Here is a 16,195-nt window from a genome sequence, read left to right on the forward strand (position 1 = left end):
ATGGCAGTTTCAGTAGAGTGTTTTTAATTTAAACTATCAGCAGCATTACAATCGTTAATGAGAGGTACAGGTTAGAAGTCAAATACTAAAGTTGCGTTATCTTTTAGAAAGAACATCAACATATTTGTACTGCAGTAAAGCTGGGGGTTTGAACCGAGGGGGGCGTGGCATCTGTTGTGCCTGTTTTTGCGTCTGTGCGTTGTTTGGCGGGCACATCATCATCATCATCATCCCGACCAGACAGAGAAGCAGAGTGCACACCCCCTGCATCCTCCCCTTGTCCCTACACCACTGCACCGAGTTTGCAGAGGCTGCTGTAGGTTTTCATGAACGGCATCATGAGGAATATTCAGTAACGCTGGGATCTTCTGCATGCAAAGTGAACCCGAAACGCGGCTTTTTGATCATTCTGTTGAGGGAAAATTATGATGAGGTAAGCCATGTAGCAAGTTTGGATGACTTAACATTGAATAGTTAGCCTCTAAATCTCCTGTCTGAACTGCTATCAGTTGGATATATGATTAAAGCGACATCGTGTGCATAGGGGGGATCGTTGCTAGTAAATAACAGACAGCATGGGAGACGTTTGTGACGGTTGCTCTGGCTTTGATTGCTGTTTTGTTGCTATCATCCCTATTACCATTTACTCTGCCAAGACGTTTACACCAATGGGGATGCCAACGCTACGTTGAAATGATAGAGCAAGCAGCGAGTTTTATAGGGTTGCTGTTGATCTGTAGGACTATTGATTAGACAGTTTAACGACTAACGTCACGCTAGCTAACTTAGCAAACAGCCTCTATCCAGTGATGGGCTTCACGTGGCTAACATGCTAACTCTTGCTAGTTTAAGCTTCATGCTTTGCCTGACATGAAGGACAAAAATTCAATTCATGACACAAAGTCAACTTGTAATGATGAATCATTAATTCTTATGCCATGGTGCATTCATGAAATGAAGAAGAAGCTCTGCTTAGCAGGTGGATATGAAGCGTCTAACTTAGCCTGGCTAGTGCTAATGCTAGCTGCCTAGTTTTAACAACATTCCCTGTCAGACTTTAGACTGTTTCAGTCCTGAATCTTGGACTTTTCTTGAAAGGCTCCCCAGAAGACAGAGCCTTCACACGAGTCTGTATAAATAGGTGGAGGGCATCACGTTATGTTTAAGCATCTCTGTATGTCAGTTGAAAGTCACCGAGAGGATGCTCAGGGTCACTGCCCAGGATTTGACATCGCTTGGACCTCCAGGCAGATTCTTGCATTATATAAATATGCCCCCTTGGATAGATAATAATGGATGCATTTGCTGAATAATAAGCCCATTTATGGTAATGATTAAACAGCAGTCTACCATCATTTGAAGTGCACACTGCAGCTTTTCCATATCCTCAAGGACATGGATGCTGGAGATGATGCAGACCTCCAGACAAGCTGGTTGCTGTCTGTTTTCAGTCTGTGCATTTCACACAAATACGGACGTCTGTCCTTTGTGTGAGTGATGGAGGTGAGTTGCCAACATTCAAGTGGGCTAAAAAAGAGGTTCTTCCAAAAATAGGTGGCAGACCTGTTAAGAGTGGGTCTCAAGTGTGTCGATGGCAACATTTTTTTTAAAAAGTCAATGATGTCCAGAAGCCCGAGCAGACAGCCATCACTGCATGTTCTTTTACTCCTTTGTTAGGCAGATTTCAGTTGTCTTCTCTCGATCTTGACATATTTACTTAAACTTGGCACAAAAAGTAAGGAAATGTGTCTGGCAGATCAGTTGAACAATGTTTCTTGATGAATAAACGTGTTGGAAAGTCTGTATATATCCCTTTAAAATGGTGCAATAGTTGTAAGGAACATGCATTTGTGGGATGAGCAGCAGAGCTGAGTGTGTGGGTTGCACCCATGAAATGTTTGCCCAATGCCAAAAAGCTTACTCTGCTGACTATCAGGGCTGATTGGCACATGTTATATTCAGCGATGAGTCACATTCTGCCTACGGCACTTAGATCATAGAGTCCAAGTGTAGAGAAAATGCAGAGAACGCTATGCTGATAGCTGCACTGATAAAGTGGCATCTTTTGGTGGAGGCAGTGTGATGGTGTGGGGCGGCATCTTACGCACTGGAAAACTGAGGCTCGTCATCTTAGGAGGCAATGCCAGTGCAGAGAGATATTGAGATGAGATTCTGCAACCAGTGGAAATGCCATATCTCCACAGTCTGGGACTGAACTTTTGTTGTGACAGGAATTTAGCTGCAGTGTAAAGACCTATGGATTATTACTAACCTTGTTAAGAAAACTCTTGATACAACAATGCACAAGGGAGAATTTTAAGATGCCTTATCTCACAATTTATGGGAAATAATTTAACATGAGTCTTCATGACATTTTGGGATTTGGTCATTTCCGCTGCATACAGTGGGGCCCACTTCATGTGTCTTTCCTCACAGGCGTGACCGCAACAGGGAACGAGCCAGTGATGAACGTTGGAGTGACAGGGATCGAGATCGAGCCTGGGGCAGAGATGCAAAGCCATTCTCACCTGCAGGAGGCAGCGGCGGCGGCTTCATGAAACAAACCCCCCTACAGCAGCAGATCAACCAATTTACTAACCTGCCCCACACGCCACGCTACTATGAGATCCTAAAGAAGCGGTTGCAGCTTCCTGTCTGGGAGTACAGAGAGAGCTTTACTGATACCCTGACACAGAACCAGTCTTTTGTCCTGGTGGGAGAGACGGGCTCTGGAAAGACCACACAGGTAAAAAGCAGAATATTTAAAAATAAAGATGCTCTACAATTGCTTGTTTACCTGGCATGTGTCAGGAAGCTTCAAAACAGTTCATTTCAGTAATAAAATCAATATGATTACACTATAAAACAGACTGCAGAGAAGAAATAATGGAGTCTTAACAATTTCTCTTCACAGTATGTGGTTGTTTGGCTTATTTTAACTTCTTGAGGGAGCTGGGCTGTCTGCTCTTTAAAATTTGCAAGAGGGAAGATTAAAGTAAATCACTAGCTGAGCCTCCTGAGAGGAATATAAACTATCCTGCAAACACTTTTTAAATGAAGAGGTGTTATCTTGACAGAGCTTTCTCCACTGGTAATGCTAGAAAAACATTAAAATTCATCACATTTGAGAGTTTTTGAAATCTGCAATCCTCCAAAGGATTTTTACTTTGTGGTCACCTCGTCATAAATATACAGAAGATGCAAGAAGCTATATTTAGGCATCCTTAAGGATTCACATCACTGATGTTTTTCCCATTAAACATAACCTATAATAATGGTTAAATGTAAGAATGAACTTTTTCTTGCTACGGAGGCTCTTAATGGACATACATTTAATTATCAAAAATACTAGTAATTTGTGACTGTTTTCCCAAGATCTTGACTTATTTAAATGACATTCCAAGAGTTGCTGAAGCACAAAGCTAGCATAGAAGTAAGAAAACAGGCAGTGATAATGAGAATTTAATCCATTATAATAGAAAGTCCAGAACTGTTATCCTATAATGATATGGAGAATAAGTTGAGATCTCAAGAAAAACAACTAATGTCACAGAGCAACAAAGGTTTGTTTTAAGACATCGCTGACATCACCAAATTTTTTCTTTCAGTTGTTGTTTGTTTTGGGGATTACTTCCTTCAGTCTCCTCTTTAGCAGGTAAAATACATGCTCTGTAGGGTTAACGTCTGGAGGTTGACTTGGCCAGTCTAAAACCTTCCACTTCTTCCCCCTGATGAACTCCTTTGTTGTTTTGCCATTGTTTTGGGTAATTATCTTGCTGCATGATGAAGGATCTCCCATTCAGCTTGGTTTCATCTTTCTTTAAATCGAGGGACAAAATGTTTCTGTAGACTTCTGAGTTAATTTTCTCTTGCCTCATGTTCATCTTTTTGTGTCAACCCCAAATGTTTTCAGTCTACAGCAAAATAAAGAATTGGCCTCACTGTTTCAATATTTTTGAAGAGGAGTATATTCCTCAGTTACCATGAAGCCTCTTCCTGTTGACCCGGCTAACAAGTTAGCAAACAGCTAACCAGTCGCATGAGTAGCTGTAAAAACATGGCCAAAATTCGCAGCTCTGTTCATTTCTTTTTCCTCCATACTCATTGTTTATTTTTGGCAAAAATGAGATGGTTTTGTATGGTAATATACAAAGGCTGACAACAGTGTGATGCCTTAACTTATGCTGTTCATTATTGGTCAAAACCCAACACAGAGACTATAAAGCATCCACAGACAGGGTTACCATAGATCCCTGAAACATCTTTGAGCCTCAAAGTGAAACATAAACAACTGAAAGAAGCATTTCCCCATCGGTGTGAACACTAAGCTGAGAACAACAAACCCAGCTGAAGTTCGACTTTACTCTTTTTCATCGAAGACTACATTCTCTGTATACCAAATGAGCCAAACTAGCACCTACTTCACTCTTTTATTGGAAAGTAATTTCTTAATGATGAAATTAGTTAGGATGTATTTGAAAACTTCTTTATTGATTCCTGCAAAACATCCTGACGATAAGGCCCATGCCCTGTGTTTATCACAGAGTAATAATGTGAAGTTATTCTTTTCCAGTCCTGTTAGCTGCATTTATGTTCCTCTGATTTCATGACATTTCAAAATTGGGTAATGTTTCTAAAGTTTACCCATCCAAACCTCAAGCTGAATCATGTGAAAGTAGGTCTCTTATGATGTGGGTCTCTCTTGAAAACTGCATATGCTTAAAGCTCTAAATGAGCTTATATCATCAGTGAAAATGTTGATCTGTTTCACTGTCACAGGTTATGACATTGCAGCAGCTATGTTATGAGTTCATCTGCTGTTGTTATCAAGTTAAGGATTCCTGTCATGTCTTTACTCCTGTCCTCAGATCCCCCAGTGGTGTGTGGACATGGTGCGGGCAGTGCCGGGGCCAAAGAGAGCAGTGGCCTGCACCCAGCCCAGGAGGGTAGCGGCGATGAGTGTCGCCCAGAGGGTGGCTGATGAGATGGACGTCATGCTGGGTCAAGAGGTGGGCTACTCCATCAGGTTTGAGGACTGCAGCTCCGCCAAGACGGTACTCAAGTAAGAAGGCCAGTTAGAACCACTCACCTTGGCTTTTGAAAAACAAACGACGCTCTTAGAGCTGCACCATGAGATGCCATCCTGCTGTAACAGTCTCTCTTTAAGTGGTTGAAATCCTCCATTGACCTAAAGCCATCATGTAATCTGATTCTAAAGTTATCAAGAACATTTAACAACATTTTAAAATGTTCTATATGTGCTAATCTTTAAATATTCAAGAAAGATAATTTGCCTATAGGCTTAGCAAATAAGGGTTGATGTAACTTTGATATAGTGTTGACCATCTGTTAGCCAAATGCAGCCAAGTTTGGGCTCCATAAAAGTTGAATAAAGGTACATTTAATTCAAAAGTGAAACTTTGTGTCATTATTCTTATTCTGCATTAATTACAACTATTTTGATTTTGACATCAGAAATTTCCTGTCATATTTTCAAACAGGTACATGACAGATGGGATGTTGCTGCGGGAGGCCATGAATGATCCTCTGCTGGAACGTTACGGCGTCATCATCCTAGATGAGGCACATGAACGCACATTAGCTACAGATATCCTCATGGGGGTGTTGAAGGAGGTGGCCCGCCAGAGGCTTGACTTGAAGGTAAATGCTGTGTTAGAAATGAATTAATTTGGTATATTTTTACGGATTTCTCTCACAGCCTCAGTTTTAAGTTCACATATTGCCATCCTTTGATAGTGATGGTTTCCTTTTCATGCCTCTGTCCTTCTCTATGTCTGGGATCTTCTTCAGGCTTTCCATAACTGTCCACTCTACCACCTTAAGATAGTGATAGAGGTAGTAAACCAGTATTAATGCCTCTAGGCATATAACCACCAGGCTGTAGTTCTAGCTCATCTTGGAACTATTTATCCCGCACCTATATTTACAATTTCCTCCAGAAATGAGAGTTTACCTCACGTCCATTTTGTCCTATCTTGACATTTCTTGTTGAAAACACTCCTGACAGGAGTCTGATTTGTTTGCACAAACATGTCCCACTTAATGCTCACAAAACCCTGTTAAAGCCTTAAATATTTCTTCCCCTGGAGGATAAATTCAGTGACAGTCGGTGTTAATGTCCCTCTTCTGTCACTGCACCGTTTTGTCACATTTTTCCTGACAGTGCCCCAGTGTCTGACAGCTGTGTATCTGTTCAGGGTGGAGAAATTGCAGCACTAGGGGAGATTGTTCCCAGAGTCAGCCCTATTTTAAGGTGATCAACCAGGGAAAGACACCAGCAGTGCATGTGTTTGGTAGAAAACAGGCAAGCAGAAGTTTTATAGGCAGAGTGTGCCAGACACATTTGTCATAAAGCAGATGGATAATGACTTGTTGTTTGTCAGCATGGAATCAAAGGTTAGATTGTCGTTCCCGGGCTGTTAAATGAGGTCTAGGTTATTGGGAAAGATCGCCCACCCACACTCTCTCTATCTCCTTCATCCCTATCCCCTTCCAAATTGGAAAGTTTAATTTGCCTTGATTAAGAGCAATTATGATGTCTCGCAGAGCGTAAAGCGAAATGCCGAGACACTGGCCCCTGAAAATGTTTGAGATTGAAAATGGGAGATGCGCTTCCCATCAGAATCCTAATGCGCTACATCTAATAGCTCCGGAGAGAACATTGTGTGCTCAACATCAGGAGCAAGGACTGTCAGAACGCCGTGTAGGTCACTGACTCTTGAGTGTAATGCCAACTTTTACGCTGTTGATGCCATCTTTGGGTTAGTGCCAGAGCTCTTATCCTAAATTCCTCCTTTTAGCATCATCAATTCTGTTTTTTCGCTTTTAGCACTCCTCATCTATTTTCTATTTAGTTGCTCCCTTATCTCCTTGTCCTTATCTCTAATTATCATCATGAATATAAAAAGTTGACTCCCTCCACTCTTGAGTGCTCACAGCTTTAATCACAACTCTCTCACATTTCTGCCCTCTTCTCTGCCCAGGTCATCGTTATGAGCGCCACCCTCGATGCCGGAAAGTTCCAGGTGTACTTTGACAGCTGCCCATTGCTCACTATCCCTGGACGCACTCACCCTGTGGAGATTTTTTACACCCCAGAACCAGAGCGTGACTACCTGGAGGCGGCCATCCGGACTGTGATCCAGATCCACATGTGTGAAGCGGCTGAAGGGGACATTCTGCTCTTCCTCACTGGACAAGAGGTATAATTGTCCGAACCAGAATTATTAATACATAAAGACTTATCAGATACTACTTAGATAGGAGCTAACTGGGGCCCAAGCACTGCCCCTGGTTGGCGAGGACCCTATTGTATCTGTATGCATTATTTTTCTGTCAGAAGAATTGTTAATCTGAGGGATTTAACTACTCAACAACTCACCAAACTTCACAGAAAATTATTCCCCAGTGGAAATTTCTGTGTTTTGGTGGAATTGTGCAAGTCCATCAAGCAGGGGCCCTACAGGCATCCCAGATGTGAGATAGGGACTGGGTAAGAGCTACATTCATGGAAATTGGTACACATATTTATCATGATTAGATAAAAAAAATGTCTCTTGGAGCCATCCTCTAAAATGTACAGGAAGTGCACTATTAACAGCTAAAGGTCACATTTTGACATTTTTGGGCGATTCACAAGTTTCACATTTTAACAAACTCTTCATTCTCTTGATTGTGGTTAACCTATTGAACTCTTATTTTGAAAGAAAGGCCTAAATAATTGGCCAAAACACATGTGTTCCATTAAAGGATGTCTCACCGGCAGTAGCAAGCATTTCAATATGTCGCCAATTGAATAGGAATTATGTGTAACTCTCATACCAGACATCTGATTGTCTTCAAATTTCACATGTAGGATCAAGGTCTATCCCTCTACATATTCAAAGGTTAATTAAATTTTTTTGATGCAGATACTTTTATTTTTTTTTTGCTAACTTGTTCTACCATCTCTTGGGGACAAAAAAGTTCAGTGAAAAAGAATCTTGAATATTCACAGATTTACAAAAACAGGTCCTTGTGCCTCTTTGTACTGGCTCCTTATGAGCCATTGTTAAAAACAGTTCCTGTCTGCAGTGACACAGAGGGACACGTCACAGGATCTCTGTGTCTCTTTCTCTCCATTATGAGTTATTCAGGTCATCTCTTGAGTGATGTAAGTCTAAATCTATGCACAGTTTGATACAGCATGATGCAGCAATGAAACAGTTTATCATTTTTTGTCACAGCCCATTACATACACTATAAAAACCGACAAGCTACTCACAGTCGTTATAGAAACTGATTAAATCAAACTTGGTAAGTAGTTTAAACAATTTTTGAGAACATTACTGGCACATTTATATTGGGTTAACTTGTCTTTTTTAAGTTTAACTGCACTGTGGAAACTTTCCTTTACGTAAAATTTCTGTTTAAATCCAACTCAAAAGAACATATTTAAGTACTTTTTGTACAGCTACACAGTACAGTGCAGTTTTCACTGATTTCATTCACATACTTTAATCTTGAACATTCATGCCTCTACTGAAAGGTGCATACTGAACCTGGAAGGCCTCTTCCATCATGTTCAGAATACCATCTATTGTGTATTGAGTTTGCCGCTGTACAGGTGGGACTTTACTGAGTGGGTAACTTCACTCATGGTGCAAAAGTAAACTCTGCTGATTAAGGATTGATTTTCAAATGATTTGAGTACAATGACAGAGAATACTTGAATGATTGAGTTTTGTTTACTTAAAACTAAAAATGTGTTCTATCTCAGCTCAGAAAAGTAGTGCTGAATTGGCTATTTGGGTTTTTTTAAGTAAATATAACAATTTTTTTTAAAAACAATATAACTTCAGTGTTGACAAAACATTCTGTCGGATATGTGATGATTCTGTCTGTTTATTGTTCCATGTGTTTGTTAAAAAACAAAAATATAGAATAAATTACTTAAAAAAAAAAAAACAACATACAACTTCAGTCTTACCTCCTAGCATTGTGGGATGCAAAATAGTGGATAGCTGTTAGTGGGGCTGGGCAATAAATTGAAATTAAGATGAAATCGTTATATGATCTGCTGCAGTTTTTAAATTGCAGAAGGTGCAATATTTCTTTAACCTTAAATGTGTGTCAAAATACCATTTTTTTTTCAGCAGAGATGTTACAATCTACAGCTCATGTAGTCATACAAGTTTCACTTTTTAGAATAGTGTCTTAAAATCTTTTTTTTTTAATCAAAATGAGAATGGCATATCAATAATCCTTCCTTCCATTACAACAATTTGTACTGAATTTGCAAAATGAGTAAAAAAGTCACAAGATATTTTTTCAAAATTGTTGAGTCCTAGAGTGATATATCTAATATTGTGTTGGTTCGTTGTCATACAGAATGATTTATTGCTTGTGTCTAACGGCAAAAACATAAGATGAGGAACTTACAAAACAATCACATATTATCTTGCAATCGCAATGTTGGGAAAAAAATTGCAATAAGATTATTTTCCAAGCTGCTAGCAGCAGAAACAATCAAAAGATAAAAAGATGTACAGTGTCAGAGTTACTGGTGTGGATTTATTCTTCAAATTCTCTGGAAAGTCTCTGAAGTTCTAGGCTCTCAAGAAAAGCCTCTGTAAGGGCTATGAAGGCATGGATAGCATCATTAGAATGGCACAATAGGAATAAATGAGAGGCTATGATTTGTGGTTCAAAAGTTATTTAACTTTTTGCAAATTGTGTCTGTTCTTGTTGTATACGATCATGTTTGTCTCAGAGGTTTGAAAAATGTTAGCACTAACGCATGTGTCTGTTACTGACAAATAGAGAGCAGAGGAGAGACGCAGCAATGCCTGCTGGTCCCTAAAAGTTTCAGTTTACATCCTGATCTGCAGACTTTTGACAGCCTCCACAAACACTTTGTCTCCTTACAAGAGAGACATCTGAACTTTTTTTGCACCAGAGGACAGTTGTTCCCTTGTCTTTTCTTTGCAGAGGGGATGTCCCATCAGTCTTAAAAATGAATGGCCTGTTTGACAAGTTTTCTTTTAGAAAAGTCAACATTTAATAAAAAAATGACACACATAAGGTTCTTTTTGCAGCAGCCAGAAGATATATTATTGATTTTTTGGTAATAGCAGATTTGAACATTTCTGCCAATATTTACAACTGAAATTTTGGCTTTACAAATCTCTATATCACTTGTAAATGTTGGCCGTATTGACAATTAGGTGAGTGGAGTTTTAAGCTGGACCAGCAGACCTATGTCACCTGAAGTCATCATTCCTCAAGCTTTAAAGTGTATTTGAAGGACTGAAGTCCTAAGTCTTGGCAGTATCAGTATCAGTATAGACTAAAATTAATTTGTAAATATTGAATAACCGCAAAAATAAGATACCTCTTCTGATGTATTTATAATTCAGGGGAAATATTAGAGTTGAGGTAAGCATTTTGCCTTATTTGGGTGAAAGACATAATAAGGAGCCTTTTTCCTACATCTATGGCATTTTTTGACAAATTGAAAACAAGCAAAACAGAAATGACTGAATGACTCACAGAACGGTTAAGATATTTCCCACTGCTCACTTGCCTTGTCATTGCAGCAGTTTTTTTAAACAAACAAGGTGATAAACTCCTGCGAATATTTGAAACATATCTAAGGTTAAGATTCTGCATTTAAATAATTAATATAGTTGATTTACACTCACATAGGGTCATGTGCACAGATTCACAAATTCACTGTATTCACAGAAAATGAGTCTTCAGATATTAGATGTTAATGTGTGAGAGTGTGTCTTTCAGGGAACCACCGGGAGTTACACAGCAGAGAGGAAAAAATATGAGGAGTGACCCAGATTCTGCCCTCCCTACGAATCTCTGAAATTAAGTCATTTATTATTTTTTTCCCTCCCTGCAAATGTTGTCCACTGATGGGTAATGGAGGGCAGGGTTCGTGCCCAAAATGATGAATTTGGTCACAGTAGGGTGGACACACAGACACACAGAGGGAGAGAGAGAGGCACCAACAAATAGACGAGGCCTGTCAGAGCTAACAGCGGCGGTGCAGCTGTGTAATTTCTCTCAGCTTTCTGACAAAAAGGTGTTGGAGACCATGTTAATACCTGCAGTTGTATTCACACGGCAGCCATGTTCCAGTGGGAAGCTCTGATGTTTTTATGAAGCCATTCTGCTGTCTTCCAGGTTGTAACTCATAAAAACACTACTTTAATACTTCTTGACTGATTGATAGATTTAGACGTTTGTTATTAGGACTTTTTTAGTTTCATTTTTTGTTAAGTGCCAGTTCATAATGGCACTTTAAAGAATGAAGAGGACAGGTCCAGACCATATTCTTGGATGTAGACTGTTATTTTAAGTCCAGTGCTCATCAGTATTAGCATTAGTATTAGTGGTTAGATTTGATTAAGGTCTGTAATGAGAGCATTACATTTTTTACTGCATCTGTGTTGTCCCTGTCAGCATACTTTGTTTGGGATTGGCAGAAAAGATCTGGCTAATTTTTAATTGACACAACAGACATACTCAGCTCTGCTGCTCATCCCATAAATGCATGATCCTTACAAATGTGGCACCATTTAAAAGGGAAATAAACAGGCAAGATTTATTTCCTAGAAGCATTGTTACAAGAAAGAAATAATCTACCAAACACAAATGTCCTCACTTTATGTGCGAAGTTTCTTGATACAAAGTTTGGAAAAGTCAAGGGATATGCTTTTCAAGTATATGCTCATGTTGTAAAATCATCAAGTAATGGTGTTTGATAATTGTGATCTCAGTATCAGTCAAGGTAGTTGGGATGACTTAAATTGAGTGTGTACATGTCAGTTAGCTTGATGGAAATTGCTGTAATAGGCTTACAAAATCAGCACTTAGCAATTCTGGTAACTTTTTTTAAAATAAGTTATGTTAATTTACCTTAAGAGTCCTTTATGCTCATGCATTTGTCCCTAATGACAAAAAATGTCTGCTCCCTGAAATCAGCTGTAAAAAAATTATATCATATTTTCTCGAACAAGTCAAATTTTTAAAACTGCTCCAGTCTGAAATAAACATATCAAATATTAATTATGTTTCAGGGATTTTAACCCCTTAAAGCAGTATTTCCCAACTATTTTTCCTTGAAGCCCCCCCCCCCTACATGCACCTAAGACAAGCGGGACCCTACCAGGACCCAAGGAGAGAATAAAAAGTGACACACTGCTGCCAAAAATCAACATAGATTTTAACTGTTTCACTGACAAAACCCTAAAAAAGGCCTTTGCATGCTTTTCTTATCAAACAATCTCAGTATAAACTACTTAATAACTGCTTTATCATGGTTTTAGTCAATATTTGCAAATCTAATTTTGGCAGCCTCAGAGACCCCCCCCCCGACCCCAGTTTGGGAACCATAGCTTTAACGGCCAGTATGTTTGCACAACTCAAATAAAATACACACACACTTTTGTTGTTACACACACATCATTATCCAACATAACTAGCGACACACTTATCACTTCAGTAGTGACGGACGCTTGCAGAAAACAGTAACAAGTGTGAAATTTTGCAGCAAGCTTTGAACGGGAAAAAGTAGCGCCATATGGGGGACCAATACAAAAATTTAAAATTGAAACCTAGTTGTCCAAAAGAAATTTTTAACATAAAGGGATGCATTAGTTTATGTTAAAATAAATGTTGGTTCAAAAATGGCATTTTCAGTGGTTTTCAATGGGACATTTTTTGTCCTTAGGAACAAATGTGTCATTTTTTTGTGTAGCCTAGCCATTTTAGGCTAATTTAAGGAACTGAGACAGCAAAAAAAAAAAAAAAAAAAAAAAAAGAAAAATATCCTCTGGCAAATTAGAGCTATTTTCATTTAACACTGCCAAAATGGCTTGATAATTAAAAAAAAACTGAAATGCACAAAATGTCCCATAGGATCTATGAAGGGTTAATGATGTTAGATGATACAGTCTGTTTTGCTGACCATTTGTCTGACTTGCCATGATTGTGTAATGCTTCTTCTTTTTTTTTATGTAATGGCAGTTAACAAACTGTGATAGCACTGCATAACATGCTGGAATAAATAAAGATTAAACATTATCAGTAGGGGTGTAACGGTACAGAAAAATTTCGGTTCGGTATGTACCTCGGTTTTGAAGTCACGGTTTGGTACGTTTTCGGTATGTTGATTGAAGCGGATAAATAAAATTTAATTTCAATTTTTTAATTAAATTGTATTAAAATAAATAGGCTGAATAAATTACATTTTAATTATAAATAATGCTGTGACCTCCCCCCAAAAGTTCTTCAATGAATAAAAATATTAATAAATAAATACATTTTTTAATAACTAGGTTATTTTCATTGATATATTGACATATTTATACCCATTCTTTAAACACTAAAATTTACCAGCTAACTTGAATGCATCATCACACAACTGCAAGTTAGCTTGTTAAGTATGCAAATTAGTGTCTTTTTTGCCGATTTCAACACGGACTTCAGCATTGGACTACTTTTTTAACCAGTGGGACCTGCTATAAAGTTTGGAAGAACTTATCACAGCCCATCTTGGAGGATAAAGAGGCTAAAGCCATGTGAAATCTGAGGATAACTTTACCTATGACACAGTTGCAGAGTCCCTCTCTCACTCCTCCGAGGCTGATAGCTGAAGGTAAAGTTAATATGATTCACAGAGCCAGAGCACCATTGCTATATGGGTGATTTAAATGAAGCTCCAGCTTTTCTAACTCCACACGTGTCATCGTTCTTCTTTGTTTGTTTTTGTCACTGCTCCTTCTTCTGTAATGACGGTTGCTGGCAGCTTTTGGGATCATTGCCGCCACCTGGATTGAAGTGAGAACTCGACTTTTTTTTAATACTCACTCAGACGTATTCATTGTGTTACTGGGTGCATCAAACCATGACAGCCGTACTGTGATGGTACGGGACGAATACAAATACTGTTACACCCCTTATTACCAGTGATAAAGTCTGATGAACAATTGGAATATTTATCAAGTAATGACTTTTAAAATATTTGAAAATCATGACATATCCCTATGAGGGTCAACATATCCAGCATGGCTACCTCCTTAGTTTAGCTTCAAAATGTTCGGAAATGAATGGGTGATCACACTGACACTATGCCCATGTTTTATACATTCCGTGGTTTAACACAGACTTTATGAGAGGCACCTCAGACCTCCCAACCCTAGTGTAATATCATGGGTGTAATGCTGACATGATCATTTAGAGAGTATAACAGGTGTCAGCACAACACAAATTGCTTTGCTGGTTTGAAAAACAGGTTGTTCTTGGATGTCTTAAACTTTTGTGGCAGTGCACTAACTTTTCATCTACATAAGCAATCTTTAAAAGCACTGAAGTAGTTCTGTCCTTGTTTATTAGCAGTAATTATTTGTCACTCAACAGCAGCTTGACTGTGTCAGAGCACCTACATCAGATTTCATTTGCCAAATCAGGATCAATATGCAGCTTGTTACAAAGGGGATAAAGTCATCGGAGGGCACGTTGTTTGAAGAGGGCTCCACCGAGGGCTAGGGATTGATTTTAGATTTAGCAGGATCTCAGCTGCTCAGATGGCCAGAAACATTGGCAGTCACTGTTTTGAATGTGCAGTAAAGTCTGAGACAGTTGCAGGCAAAGTAGGGATTTTTTCTGTAGTTAGATGTAATTTGTTGATTTATATTCCACCCCCCTGCACTGTGTCAAGCTAAGGCATTACCGAGAGCACTCCCACAGTGAGTTCATTATCGCCCTCTCCTAATTGGGTTAAAGAAGTTAATGTGTGGTAGGTCTGGCAGAGATGGGTGTTCAAAGGGTGCTGCAGCGCATCCCTCCAGTGCTTCTTAACCTCTTCAGTCTCCCAGCAACTTTGATGTAGACTAATGATCGGGAGGCAGATCCATGGCCAAGCCGTTGACTCTTTGTAATTTATATCAGGCCAAAGCAAAACGCACACGACTATTTTTTCTCCCTCTTCGTTTTTTTTTTCCTGTGAGATATTTCGCTTCAACAAACAAATAGAACTGAAGCACCAACTCCAAACAAGAAATTTGAAACTTATCACAGCTGTTGAGCAAAGATAAGTCCTAATATTTAAGCTTCCCCCTCAGCTGCTAACATCAAAACACGGGGATTGGCAGGGGGGTTGTTTGCTAGTCAAGAGGAGTGCCTAAATGTGTCGCTCATTAGCTTGGCTGTAGATTGTTGCTGCTGGGGTCGCAGGGAGAGCTGGTGGACAGGTTCCCAACACTGGCCAACTGCCCCTCTGTGTTTGCTCACACACAGGCACACATGCAAAAACAAACCCACACACTCACACAGCCACACTCTGTCTTGATGTCCCTAAGGGACAGACAGCCAGCTTGCTTCCAGCGCTTTGGCAAAGAGGTCCCCTTTTTTTTCTCTCTATGGCAGCTGCTGCATCCAGAGGCTTGATAGGCTATTAATACCCCGGCTAATTTTACCAATCCATTCAGATTTACCGTTTTCCACTTGTCAGTGTGTTGATTAAGAGGCACATGGCCATCAGCGGGCTTTGACTTAATGCGATGAACGAGGGGACAAACTGGGCTAATAACACACTTGCAGTCCAGGAGGAAAACAGGAAATGTCACTCTGGTGCTTTCTCATGTCGAGACAAGTGTTCCTGGCTTCAGATTTTGTCGCTTTCTGTCATGCTTCAATTAACTTAAGCACAGTTTGCTTCTAGAGGAGGAAAAACTATGTCTGAACTGCTTTTATGGGTTGTTTTGTTCGCCTTCAAAGTAATGAGCTTGCACAAAGATCTCTGATATCTCCTGCTGTCTGTCCATTAACAACAGTAACATAATTTTCATAATCCTGTTTGTCTCTGCATTTTGTGCCTCTTTATGAAAACCTGCTGTATTGCTCCCATGGGCCTGCAGGTGGTGCAACAGTATAGGCTGTATTGTGACACGTGTAGTAAGTGCTGCTTCATGAGGATTAAATGATTGTTGTTTGCAAAAAAAAGATGATGGTTCTCAGTTCTCAGGGAGAAAATGCTGGAACATTTTCTTTGCCAGTCTTGAAAGTACCTTAAAACAAGATCATTGAAATATATACAGGTAATAGAATAGAATAATAGAATATCATGTAAAAGTTCATTTTCTTCATGATTTACCTCAGAAAGTAAAATTTCCATGTATTC

The 16,195-nt window shown here is 39.3% G+C and overlaps 1 protein-coding gene across 3 annotated transcripts in view; it reads left to right on the forward strand.

Annotated features, from left to right (window-relative positions):
• Nucleotides 1-239: 239 nt before the first annotated feature.
• LOC121505037 (pre-mRNA-splicing factor ATP-dependent RNA helicase DHX15-like) overlaps nucleotides 240-16,195 on the forward strand; it is a 52,555-nt gene continuing 36,599 nt past the window's right edge. For all 3 annotated transcript variants that reach the window (XM_041780167.1, XM_041780169.1, XM_041780168.1), the window contains exons 1-5: nucleotides 240-433; nucleotides 2,437-2,746; nucleotides 4,869-5,062; nucleotides 5,502-5,661; nucleotides 7,005-7,223. In XM_041780167.1, the coding sequence (XP_041636101.1) occupies nucleotides 426-433; nucleotides 2,437-2,746; nucleotides 4,869-5,062; nucleotides 5,502-5,661; nucleotides 7,005-7,223 (891 nt within the window). In that variant the 5' untranslated portion in view covers nucleotides 240-425. The remainder of the gene's footprint in view (nucleotides 434-2,436; nucleotides 2,747-4,868; nucleotides 5,063-5,501; nucleotides 5,662-7,004; nucleotides 7,224-16,195) is intronic.

This window comes from Cheilinus undulatus, linkage group 22, assembly GCF_018320785.1.
Source record: "Cheilinus undulatus linkage group 22, ASM1832078v1, whole genome shotgun sequence".
Taxonomy (NCBI): Eukaryota; Metazoa; Chordata; class Actinopteri; order Labriformes; family Labridae; genus Cheilinus; species Cheilinus undulatus.